The sequence below is a fragment of the Rhinoraja longicauda genome, chromosome 4, assembly GCF_053455715.1.
Source record: "Rhinoraja longicauda isolate Sanriku21f chromosome 4, sRhiLon1.1, whole genome shotgun sequence".
Lineage (NCBI taxonomy): Eukaryota > Metazoa > Chordata > Chondrichthyes > Rajiformes > Arhynchobatidae > Rhinoraja > Rhinoraja longicauda.
The window spans coordinates 33392674-33405796 of NC_135956.1; the positions used below are offsets into that span (position 1 = coordinate 33392674).

The 13123-nt window shown below is 42.4% G+C and overlaps 1 protein-coding gene across 1 annotated transcript in view; it reads left to right on the forward strand.

The window, feature by feature from the left end:
• Positions 1–9573, forward strand: part of acss2l (acyl-CoA synthetase short chain family member 2 like) — a 115482-nt gene extending 105909 nt beyond the window's left edge. The window contains exons 15-19 of the mRNA XM_078397489.1: positions 1020–1128; positions 3982–4050; positions 5696–5872; positions 8986–9060; positions 9157–9573. Of these exons, the coding sequence (XP_078253615.1) occupies positions 1020–1128; positions 3982–4050; positions 5696–5872; positions 8986–9060; positions 9157–9284 (558 nt within the window). The 3' untranslated portion in view covers positions 9285–9573. The remainder of the gene's footprint in view (positions 1–1019; positions 1129–3981; positions 4051–5695; positions 5873–8985; positions 9061–9156) is intronic.
• Positions 9574–13123: the final 3550 nt, after the last annotated feature.

The window sequence follows — 13123 nt, forward strand, 5'->3', positions numbered from 1 at the left end:
AATAATGCTGTATTTGCACCCACTGAAGATAATATATTAGATTAGTACTTCCAAGGGCACTCAGAATCAGAATCAGAATCAGAATAACCTCAGTGATAGTACAGCCAATTCTCTTGTGGTGAGAGTTGTGGGGGTGAGCATTCCTTCCTGAACAAAATGAGGTTTGATTACATTGGTCAAGAGGCTTTTGGCACATTGGCCTTCATCAGTCAGGGAGAAGGGCCTCGACCCGAAATGTCACCCATACCTTCTCTCCAGAGATGCTGCCTGTCCCGCTGAGTTTCTCCAGCTTTTTGTGTCTGTCATTGAATATACAAGTTGGGAAGTTATGTTACTGTTGTACAAGGCTTTGGTGAGGCCACATTTGGTGTATTGTGTTCCGTTTTGGGCACCCTGCTATTGGAAAGATGTTTTTGAGCTGGAAAGAGTGCAGAAGAGATTTTGGAGGATGTTGCCAAGATGTGAGGGCCTGAGTTGTAGGGAGGGGATGGGCAAGCTAGGACTTAATTCCTTGGAGTGCAGGAGGATGAGGGGTGATCTTATAGAGGTGTATAAGATCATGAAGAGAAAAGATAGAGTAGATGCACTGAGTCATTTATCCAGGGTAGACAATAGAACATAGAACAGTACAGTACAGCACAGGAGCAGGCCCTTCGACCCACAATGTTTGTGCCAAGCCCGATACCAAAACAAAAAAACACTTGCCCCACTCATCTCCATGAAACCTTCCCCCTCTCACAGGTATGTAGGTTAATTGGCTTGGTAAATGTAAAAATTGTCCCTAGTGTGTGTAGGATAGTGTTAATATGCGGGGATCGCTGGTCAGCGCGGACCCGGTGGGCCGAGGGGCCTGTTTCCGCGCTGTATCTCTAAACTAAACTAAACTAGACTCAGATGTGGGACTTGAACCATCTGAGTCAGAAGCATACTACTGAACCATGGTGGCCATGTAAACAATAATGACTTGTCTTCAAGTGTTTTGTGGATATTTTCTTCCTGGTCTATTATCCTGTTTGCAGGTTTTCAAGCAGCCTTGGCCATCTATACTGCGCACAGTGTACGGGGACAAAGAACGCTTCGAGACAACTTATTTCAAACAGTTCCCAGGATTTTACCTGACTGGAGATAGTAAACTACTATTTTTACATTCAATGATTCTATGCGTTAAATGTAGGTTTGTGTAATTGATTGAATCGACCACCATGTCTGATTGGTGATTCCTGGGGATTGATTTGAAGCTGTGTGATCAAATTATTTATATTCCACTTCCTTAATGCAAAAAAAAACCTTTCAATTCCGAAGCCGCTTGCAAGTCAAATCCTGAGATGTTTTCTACAGGTACAACAACGTGCTTTTATATATGATATTTCAGAGCGGAGTGATGATGTTTCTTTGGACTTGATAACCAATTTCAAAGGATTCGGAACCAATCAGGACTATATATATATTTTATACACACACACACACACACAAATGACAAAATTATTATATGCTTGAAATATTTTCTTACGACAAATGGAAATTTAAATTCTGGTCTTGGCACTTGAACTGTTCACGAGTACCAGAGGAAGTGCGAAAAAAACATGTAAGTGCAGAGGCTCTATGACTCTAATAACCGAGATAAGAGTGAGAGTATTTTATTCACAAAATGCTGGAGTAACTCAGCAGGTCGTACAGCATCTCGGGAGAGAATGAATGGGTGACGTTTCGGGTCGAGACCCTTCTTCAGAGTATGTGGCAACATCTCCAGGAAGGGGATGTGACAGCGGTGATTGTTTCAGGAGTTGGATAGCAATGGGGGGAAAAGCCGTTGTTAAGTCTGTATATCCAGGGTTTCACGCACCTGTAGGAGGTAGAAGAGAAAAAAGGGAATGGCCAGGGTGGCAGGTATCCTTGATGATACTTGCAGTCTTCTTGATGAAATGCACTGTAAAGATGGACTGGATGGAATGGGTTTAGGATGGACTGGGCTGTGTTCACCACTCTGCAGGTTTCAGGTGGTCTAGAGCTGAACAATTGCCATACCAGGCTGAGATCCTTGAGAATACCATCTGTAAGAGAGAATCATCGTGGATGTATTGAATCTTCTCAGACACTTTCTTTATTACTGCATCAGTATAAAGGGACCAGGTTAGGTTGCTGGTGATATAGATGCCGAGGAATTTGAGACTGTTGACAATCTCTTCAGCATCGCCGTTGATGAAGTTAGAAGGATGAGGGGGACCTCATTGAAACTGAATAGTGAAAGGCTTGGATAGAGTGGATGTGGGGAGGATGTTTCCACTCGTGGGAGAGTCTAGGACTAGAGATCATAGCCTCAAAATTAAAGGACATTCCTTTAGGAAGGAAATGAGTTGAATTTCTTTAGTCAGAGGGTGGTGAACCTGTGGAATTTATTGCCACAGAAAGCTGTGGAGGCCAAGTCAATGGATAATTTTAAGGTGGAGATTGTTATGTTCTTGATCAGTAGAGGTGTCAGGGTTTATGGGGAGAAGGCAGGAGAATGGGGTTGAGCGTGAAAGATAGATCAGCCATGATTGAATGGTGGAGTAGACTTGATGGGCTGAATAGTCTAATTCTGCTTCTATAATTTATGAGCGTACGTATTTGACTACATAGTCGTGGGTGTACTGGGTGTAGAGCAGGGGACGATGCAAACAACTCTGAGGAGCACCAGTGTTGAGGGCTCAGGGTGTAAAAAATGTTATGACTAATTCTAACTGACTGAAGTCTGCCGGCCAGGATGTCCAGAAACCAGGTGGAAACAGCAGCCCCAAAGCCGAGGTCCAGAATCGTAGATATGATCTGAGTTGGTATTATGGTGTTGAAGGCTAAGTTGCAGTCAGTGGTCCTGACATAGGTCTTCTCATTGTCAAGCTGACCCAGAGCTGAATGTAGTGCAAGAGATAGACACAGATAGACATAAAATGCTGGGGTAATTCAGTGGGCAGGCAGCATCTCTGGAGAGAAGGAATGCATGATATTTCTTGGGTCAAGACCCTTCTTCAGACTGATGCCATTTTTTTGTGGATGTATCTTCCTGTAAGCAAATTGCATGGGGTCTAGATTAGGCAGGAACAAGAAGTAATTGCTGCACCAGAGATAGCTGGTACACAGCAGAGTGTACTTAAAGATATAGGAAATGGCATGGGAAGACATTTTGGATGGAGAGGTGGAGTTCATTGATTGTTTTTAAGTGTCGTCGAAGATTTATCCTCAACATACGGTAACGATTTTGAGTGATACAAACTCTTTGTACATCTGTAGATACAAGGAAGTGCAGATGCTGGTTTACAAAAAACAACACAAAGTGCTGGAGTAACTCAGCTGATCATGCAGTCTCTGGAGAACATGGATGGGTGACATTTTGGGTCAGAACCCTTCTAAGGACTTCTTCAGGCTCTTCCGAAGAAGGGTTCTGACCTGAAACGTCACCTATCTGTGTTCTCCAGGGATGCTGCCTGACCCGTTGAGTTACTCTGGCACTTTATGTCTTTCTGCGCATCTGATGGATAAGTTCTTCACAGACAGAGTGGTTGATATCTGGAATGTGCTGCCAGAGTAGATGTGGAAACGAATACAAGTGCTATGTTTAAGAAAATAACTGCAGATGCTGGTACAAATCGAAGGTATTTATTTCACAAAATGCTGGAGTAACTCAGCAGGTCAATTTCTATGTTCAAGTGCTATGTTTAAGAGGTATTGGTACAGATATCTAAAAAAGGACAAGGCGCTAAAGGATACGGACACAATGCAGACAAATGAAATTAATGCAGATTGGCTGAAGGGTTGGCATGGATGTAGTGTACTGTAGGACTCCATGACTCTATGAAGTGACCTTCTGAAGCTTGAATGTGACTTAAAGTAACTCATAAACATGTTCAGGCTATTGTTGAACGAGTTGTCGGCTTGCATGTGTGGATAATAAGTGACTTTCTTTTCCAGTTTGGTGACTTTCTCACAGAAAGCTTTATTGTGCAGGTTGCAGGAGAGACGCGGACGGCTATTACTGGATCACAGGAAGGATAGATGACATGCTCAATGTTTCAGGTAGAAACATTAACATCATCTCACTGCGGGCTATATGTTCATCCAGGCCAAGTGCAACAAAAACGGTGTGTTCTTCCTGAACACCTGTCCTTGAGGTTCTCGGGGTGAGGGCATATTTGACCATCTGGCTATTAATTTAAAAAAAGACAACCTCACATTTCATTTCTTTAGGTCACCTCAAGCCCTTTGAAACCAATGACTGAAATTGTAACTATTGTAATGTGGGGAAAGATGATAACTACCTGCCAGGCTTTGTCCTGCCCTCCTCTCTTCTAGCTTCCTCCCCCCTCTTAACAACAAGCTAATTATGTGACACTTTATCAAACCTCCTGATAGTCCACTTCAATTCCCTCATCAACCTAATAAGGGCGGCACGGTAGCGCAGCGGTAGAGTTGCTGCTTTACAGCGAATGCAGCGCCGGAGACTCAGGTTCGATCCTGACTACGGGTGCTGCACTGTAAGGAGTTTGTACGTTCTCCCCGTGACCTGCGTGGGTTTTCTCCGAGATCTTCGGTTTCCTCCCACACTCCAAAGACGTACAGGTATGTAGGTTAATTGGCTGGGTAAATGTAAATAAAATAAAAATAAAAAAATTTAAAAAAAATTGTCCCTAGTGGGTGTAGGATAGTGTTAATGTACGGGGATCACTGGGCGGCACGGACTTGGAGGGCCGAAAAGGCCTGTTTCCGGCTGTATGTATATGATATGATATGATATGATATGATAATCCGCTACTTCATTAGAACCCCTATCAACGTTAGTTAAGCACATATTTGGCATGATGACATTCCCTAATCAATCTACATTTGTGCAAGTGACTGTAAATATTGCATTGATTATTGTTTCCCCATTAGCAAGGATAAACGGACTGATGTGTAGTTCCCTTGTTTACCGCAACATATATTTTTGGACAAGAATGTAATATTTGCCATTCTGTTAACCTCAGGCCACCTCCTTTCGAATGATATTTGGCCAATGCCCCTATAATTTCAATACTTAATTCTCTTAGCAACCCAGGATGCAATTCCTTGGGAGCACTTGTTTTACCCGTGTTAAATATAGCTGGCCTTTCTTGTACATATCTTTATCAATTTTTTGCCCCTCCAATGTTCTTTGGTGAGGCTTCTGCAGTAACTTTGGGCGGCACAGCGGAGGAGTGGTAGAGTTACTGCCTTACAGCGCAAGAGACCCGGGTTTGATCCTAACTGCGGGTGCGGTCTGTACTGAGTTTGCACCTTCTCCCAGTGACCGCGTGGGTTTTCTCCGGGTGCTCCAGTTTCTTCCCACATTCCACAGATGTGCAGGTTTGTAGGTTGATTGGCTTCTGTAAATTGTCCCTAGTGTGTAGGATAGAATTACTGTACAGGTGATCATTTGTCGGAGTGGACTCTGTGGGCCGAAGGGCCTGTTCCCACTCTGTATCTCCAAAATAAAAAACTACTTACTTGATAGATTCTGACGTACTTACTTTGAGTAGATCCCTTTTTTGGCTCTCATTTTATTACTTCTACCTGTGGGAATTTTTTAGATTGCTTCTTATGTTTATTGCATTATTATTTTCGCAATCTACTTTATTTCCTTTTGATTCTCACTTGATTTTGTTTTCAGCCATCATCTTGACATCTCTGCTGTTGATACCAACAGGTCACCTACTGAGCAGTGCGGAGGTGGAATCAGCCCTGTCAGAACACAGTGCAGTGGCGGAGGTTGCAGTGGTGAGCCATCCTCACCCCGTGAAAGGCGAATGCATCTACTGTTTCGTCACACTGAAGGATGGAAGAGAATTGACTCAGTCCATTTCAGATGAACTGAAAAACAAAGGTACTTTGGACAAGAGAGATGGCTACATTGAAAGCCTGAAGATAAGGGAAACCAGCAGCAGAAAGCTGTACCATAACTCTGGACACTTTAACTATTTACTCTAGAGCAGATGGTTTTATGGAGAGAGGTGCCTGAGTTTATGTGGGGATAGGGGTAACACTATAACGGGTGCCAGAGGCTATGGTGAGAAGGCAGGAGAATTGGGTTTGGAGGGAGTGATAGATTACCCATGATTGAGTGGACGAGTACACTTGATGGGCCAAATGGCCTAATTCTGCTCCTATCTCTTATGATCTATGATCATGATAAGCATGCTTCTTTCTCCCATCAAACATCAGACTCTTGAACCACCCTTCACCTTGCACAACACAACAAGGGCGGCACAGTGGAGGAGCGGTAGTGTTTCTGCCTTACAGCGCCAGAGACCCAGGTTCGATCCTGACTATGGGTGCTGTCTGTACGGAATTTGCACGTTCTCCCTGTGACCAGGTAGGTTTTCTCCGGATGTCTCGGTTTCCTCCCACATTCCAAAGGCAGTGCAGGTTTGCAGGTTAATTGGCTTCTGTAAATTGTCCCTAGCGTGTTGGATAGAACTAGTGTAGGGCAGATCGCTGGTCGGTGCGAACATGGTGGACAAAGTCATGAATCTTGATTTGCAAGAATTTAAGTTTCAATCCCCCTGAGGTAAATACAGTGTTCAAATTTAGTTATCTTTAGTGTAGGTTAGAGATACAACATGGAAACAGGTCCATCGACCCACCGAGTCCATGGCGACCAGCGATCCCCGCACACTAACACTATCATACACCCACTAGGGACAATTTACGCTTTTACCAAGCCAATTAGTATACAAACCTGTATGTCTTTGGAGTGTGGGAGGAAACCAGAGCACCTGGAGAAAACCTATGTGGTCATGGGGAGAACGTACAAACTTTGTAGAGACAGCACCCATAGTCAGGATCGAACCCAGGTCTGTGGCGCTGTAGGGCAGCAACTCTACCACTGCACCACCATGCCCGCCCCTTCTCAAGACAAAAAATATATCTCTTGCCTTATATATATATATATGACAAGAGATGTATAAGAGATATCTTTCTTGTCATATATCGAAGACAAGATATATATATTTCATATAGATATGTCTCTCTTGCCATATATCTCCTTATATAAGACAAGAGATAGGAGAGCGTCTATATCTCGTCATCCAGGCCTCCTTACTCCTGCCCTTCACTCTAACTGGAACATGGTGCCGCCGAACTCTTCCTTTTGTACATTTGAAACCCTTGCTATCATCAGATATCTCCTCCCTGCAAACAATCTCCTCAATCACCTTTTGAAAGTTCTGTTAATTTCCATCAAAATCAGCTTTGCCCCAATTTAAAACTTTAACTTTTGGACTGGTCCAATCCCCCTTTCCATAATCCTAGCGGTGGAGGGCAAACTGGTAGTGGCATACGAGGTGTTTAGACAGGCCCATGGATATGTAGGAAATGGAGGGATATGGAACATGTGCAGGCAGATAAGATTAGTTTAGCTTAGAGATAGAGCATGGAAACAGGCCCTATGCCCACTGAGTCCGCATCGATCAACTATCACTCTGTATACTAGTTCTATCCTACACACTGGGGACAGTTTACCTACAAACCTGCACTTCTTTGGGATATGGGAGGAAACCAGAGGACCCAGGAAAACCCACGCGGTCACAGGGAGAATGTACAAAATCCACATAGTTAGACAATAGACAATAGACAATAGGTGCAGGAGGAGGCCATTTGGCCCTTCGAGCCAGCACCGCCATTCAATGTGATCATGGCTGATCATTCTCAATCAGTACCCAGTTCCTGTCTTCTCCCCATACCCCCTGACTCTGCTATCCTTAAGAACTCTATCTAGCTCTCTCTAGAATGCATTCAGAGAATTGGCCTCCACTGCCTTCTGAGGCAGAGAATTCCACAGATTCACAACTCTCTGACTGAAAACGTTTTTCCTCATCTCAGTTCTAAATGGCCTACCCCTTATTCTTAAACTGTGGCCCCTTGTTCTGGACTCCCCCAACATTGGGAACATGTTTTGTGCCTCTAACGTGTCCAACCCCTTAATAATCTTATACGCTTCGATAAGATCTCCTCTCATCCTTCTAAATTCTAGTGTATACAAGCCTAGTCATTCCAGTCTTTCAACATATGACAGTCCCGCCATTCCGGGAATTAACCTAGTAAACCTACGCTGCATGCCCTCAATAGCAAGAATATCCTTCCTCAAATTTGGAGACCAAAACTGCACACAGTACTCCAGGTGCGGCCTCACCAGGGCACGGTACAACTGCAGAAGGACCTCTTTGCTCCTATATTCAACTCCCCTTGTTATGAAGGCCAACATTCCATTGGCTTTCTTCACTGCCTGCTGTACCTGCATGCTTCCTTTCAGTGACTGATGCACTAGGGCGGCACGGTAGCGCAGCGGTAGAGTTGCTGCTTTACAGCGAATGCAGCGCCGGAGACTCAGGCTCGATCCTGACTACGGGTGCTGTACTGTAAGGAGTTTGTACGTTCTCCCCGTGACCTGCGTGGGTTTTCTCCGAGATCTTCGGTTTCCTCCCACACTCCAAAGACGTACAGGTATGTAGGTTAATTGGCTGGGTAAATGTAAAAATTGTCCCTAGTGGGTGTAGGATAGTGTTAATGTACGGGGATCGCTGGGCGGCACGGACTTGGAGGGCCGAAAAGGCCTGTTTCCGGCTGTATATATATGATATGATATGATATGATAGGACACCCAGATCTCGTTGTACGTCCCCTTTTCCTAACTTGACACTATTCTGATAATACTCTGCCATCCTATTCTTACCACCAAAGTGGATAACCTCAGGATTGAACCCGGTCTCTGGCGCTGTAAGGCAGCGACTCTACCACTGTGCCACTGTTTAATTTGGCATCATGTTCGGCACAGACTTTGTGGGCTGAAGGGCCCATTCCTGTACTGTACTTTTCTATGTTCTATGTTCTATTTTTAAACTAATAGAATTGTGGTCAAAACTGCAAAAAGTTTAAATCATTGCAAATTTACTGAATTATTATTTTCATTTATTGAATCATTATCTTTTCCATTTGTAGTTCGGCAAAAGATTGGACCGATTGCCACACCTGACTACATACAGAATGCACCAGGCCTTCCCAAAACCCGTTCAGGTAAACTGCCTTCCATTTGGCATAGTCAATGTTTAAAAATCGTAAAAACCAATCAACAAAATAAAATGAAACAGAGTCTTTATTGCTTTACCAAAGGTAAAATAATGAGACGCATTCTGCGACAGATTGCTTGCAATGAGAAGGAACTGGGAGATATTTCTACTCTCATCGACCCGACGGTTGTGGATGTCCTCTTCAGCCAGAGATGTCAAGCAGCAGCGTGAAGTCATGTCTAAGACCCAGGTCCAAGAGAGAGTGAAGAGCCTTTATTTAGATCAGGGCCAGTCGCTGTATTACACAGATGTTATACCTCGTCTGTGTACATTAAGAATAAACCCTTCCTCACTAAGAAACTTCTTTGTATATATTGTCTTGCAACATATAATTACGACCCAAGAAATTCCATGGTTTGGAGATCTCTCTCCTTGAACTTGGATCTTATTACTTGTCTTTGCAGGAAGAAGAATTTCCTTTCATGAATCCTAACATTAACATTTATTTGCAGAACACAAAATGCTGGAGTATCTCAGTGGGTCAGGCAGCATCTCTGGAGGGAATGAATAGGGGACGTTTTGGGTCGGGACACTTCGACGGATGAAGAGGTGTCCTGACTCGAAAGGTCGCCTATCCATTCCCTCCATAGACGCTGCCTGGCTTGCTGAGTGACTCCAGCACTTTGTGTTGTGCTCAAGATTTCAGCATCTGCAGTTCCTTGCATCTCCATTAACATTTAGTAGTTTGAACTTGCACTCCCTTTTTCTCTTTGTGCAATAAAGATAGACACGACACTGAGGCATATGTAGGTTGAACCCAAGCAGGAGTCAGGGTCATGAAGAAGAGAAAACAGAGAAATGGAAAAATATAAAATGATATTTGTTCAAGTGACACGGTGGCGCAGCGGTAGAGTTGCTGCCTTACAGCGAATGCAGTGCCGGAGACTCAGGTTCGATCCTGACTATGGGTGCTGTCTGTACGGAGTTTGTACGTTCTCCCCGTGACCTGCATGGGTTTTCTCCGAGATCTTCGGTTTCCTACCACACTCCAAAGACGTGCGGGTTTGTAGGTTAATTGGCTGGGCAAATGTTAAAATAAATAAATAAATAAATTGTCCCTGGTGTTAATGTGCGGGGACCGCTGGGTGTCGCGGACCCGGTGGGCCGAAGGGCTTGTTTCTGCGCTGTATCTCTAAATCTAAATCTAAATCTAAAGTGCCTAACAATGCAGGCTGCCTCTCCATCAATATTTCTGAGATCGATTAAAGGAGGGAAATCAATTGACGATTTCATGACTTTAGGGGTTACATGGAGGTTGGAAAATTGAGGGAAAAGTTAACCTGTAAATTTAAGATACAAAATTGCAAACTGAATGCTCAATTGCATTCAAGAATTGGAGATGCATTATAAATTATTACTGCAGTCAACTTCTTTTAACAACGTTGAAAGCTTTTGAGAAATATATGCATTTGTGTTCAAACTACTCCATGACCACATCCCGATCTGCCTCTGTGAACCGCCTAAACACGACAAGCCTTCAAAATCTCTGTGTTCCTCCAATTCTGACCTATTTCTGCTCCCTACTGTAACTGCTTCACTGCTCCTAGTTATGCCTTCATCTGCCTTGGTCTTCAGACCTGACAAGCCCTTCCTGCCCCTGTCCCCTATCTGAAGAAGGGTCCCGACCCGAGCCATTTTCTATTCATGTTCTCCAGGAATGCTGCATGACCCCGCTGAGTTACTCCAGCACTTTGTGGTCTTTTTGGTGGGTAAATCAGCACCTGCAGTTCCTTGTTTCTAAAAGCCCTTCTTAAACCTCTCCACGTCTATACTTCTCTCTCATCATCTTTAATATTTTGTACAATACCTGCCTCTGTGGTCTGAGTTTTTCTAGCATTTTCTGTTTTTATCTCTTGTCGGGATTTAGCTTTTGTCTGAATATGGCTCAATGTAAAATGTAATTTGATAATGTGATTTACTTTGAGAAGTTTTACTATTTCTATATCAGTTGTACTTGGCATGCCCTGGAATTTCTGCTGCAGTTTGTTGAACAATAAAAGCCTGAAATAATTGTATTTGTTAATAGGAGCATGGTGAAATTCATAAAACAGAAGCTTAAACAGGGTGTTTAATGACATTTGTACTGATAACAGAACAATGAAATTCTTACTTGTAACAGGCACTTAGATGCAATAACATGCAGATTAATATTTAATAATCAATAATACATTGAATTAATAACTATAATATGAGGTACCCAAATAAAGAAAAACTGACAACATCTTGATGGGAATTATATTTTATTAATGAATAACTAATTGTCAAATCATTTTTCAGAGAACAGTAATAAGGCTTATTTGTTTGAACAAGATTGTTGATTTAAAATTTTAACTCTCTCCATTGTTGACTTTGATCTTAAATGCTTTCCAAACTCACACCTATACATCATGCATTGTAAACGTATTTTATTGTTTATTCTTTAATCGTAAACTTATTAATTGTGAAAAGAAATCATTTGAGTTCTCACTTTTTCTTTCTAATGTCTCTCTATAAGGGGAAGCTTTCTCTGAGTGTTTTAAAATTATCCTTGACGTTATGTCATTTGGTTTAATAAAACTGGTTACCTTGAATAGACATACTGAAAACAGCTGTTTTTTCCATAACTTAATGAAGCCTTACTGCCCAACAATGCGAGGCATGGACTTAGAACAGAATCGTCAAATAAAATCACGGGAGGAGGTCATTTAGCCAAATGAAAGACTTACTAATCTCATTGAAGCCCAGGTGTCTCTGTTTATTTTCTTCAGGCCATTTGCATCCATGCCAAAGACATTTTCCTTGTGAAGTTAAGACATGGTATTGTGGTGTGTGAGTGAGCCTGCCTCATTATACCCAAACCAGAAGATTGATTTGCTTTAGTTATTGGTGGTTTGCACATTTAATCATGTAAAGTCTTTCCACTGACTGGTTACCACGCAACTAAAAAGCTTCTCACTGTACCTCGGTACATGTGACAATAAACTAAACTACTAAACTACTAACTATTGAACTACTAATACCTGCACTTTGTAGTGATCACTGCTTTGCTGTACAAATTGGTCTTTTAATTTGTATCTTCATTTCTGTTCAATGGAAATTAACCTTATGATGTTTTGACTTAATAAAGAATCATAATTAAATGTTTGATTATGAAGATTTGTTTTTTTCCTAGTTAATTTCTGTTACTTCTGATTCTAAGGCAAGAATGTCATCTTGTGGTGGAGACTTTGTATCTGAGGTGGCTATTGATAACAGCCATCATCAATAGCCTCAAATGCGAAATCCCTACCATGGGTCATGAGGTTTAGAAGAACCTTCTCCTATTCCTGATGGACACCAAGTCGTAGCAGTGCCATTAGTCTCTACTGAGATCAACTAACTCATTATAAACCTGGACACAAAGGGCTGAGTGTGCTCCTGCCCTTTATATTTTAATGTAACAGAGAAACAGAAATGGACTGGCAGCAGCACACCACTAGGTACATTTATCAACTGAGGTGCCACAGTGGCTGCTGCCTTGCAGTGCCTTACAATGAAAGAGACCCAGGTTCCTTTCATTCTCCATTCTAATTATAAATATTGAATAAAATCTAATTGTTCTTGCAATTAAAATTCCTTATAATTTTCCTCACCTTCCTGATGGGATACAGAAAACCCCTCACCCAACTCTCACACAGTCTAAAACGTAGCCTTTAATATTTTTCGCTGTGGTGACACTGTTTAACATTGTGTTTCAAACATGTTAGAAAGTTGGGCTGTTCTCAATGTGAAGACTATTATGGAATCTAAAATTCATATTAACTTTACATTTATTCATACATTTCTGAAAATAAGGCTGGATAGATGTGAGAATGAGTGTGGAGAATGTCAAAGGGAAATCTGTAATGACCGTAATGACTCTATGACTCTATCAAATGGAACTAACTTGGAATGGGCATTTTAGATGGCATGGATGAGTTGGGCTGAAGGGCCTGTTCCCATGCTCCATGTCTTTCCTTTTTCACAATAATTTTAACACACAAGGTACCTTG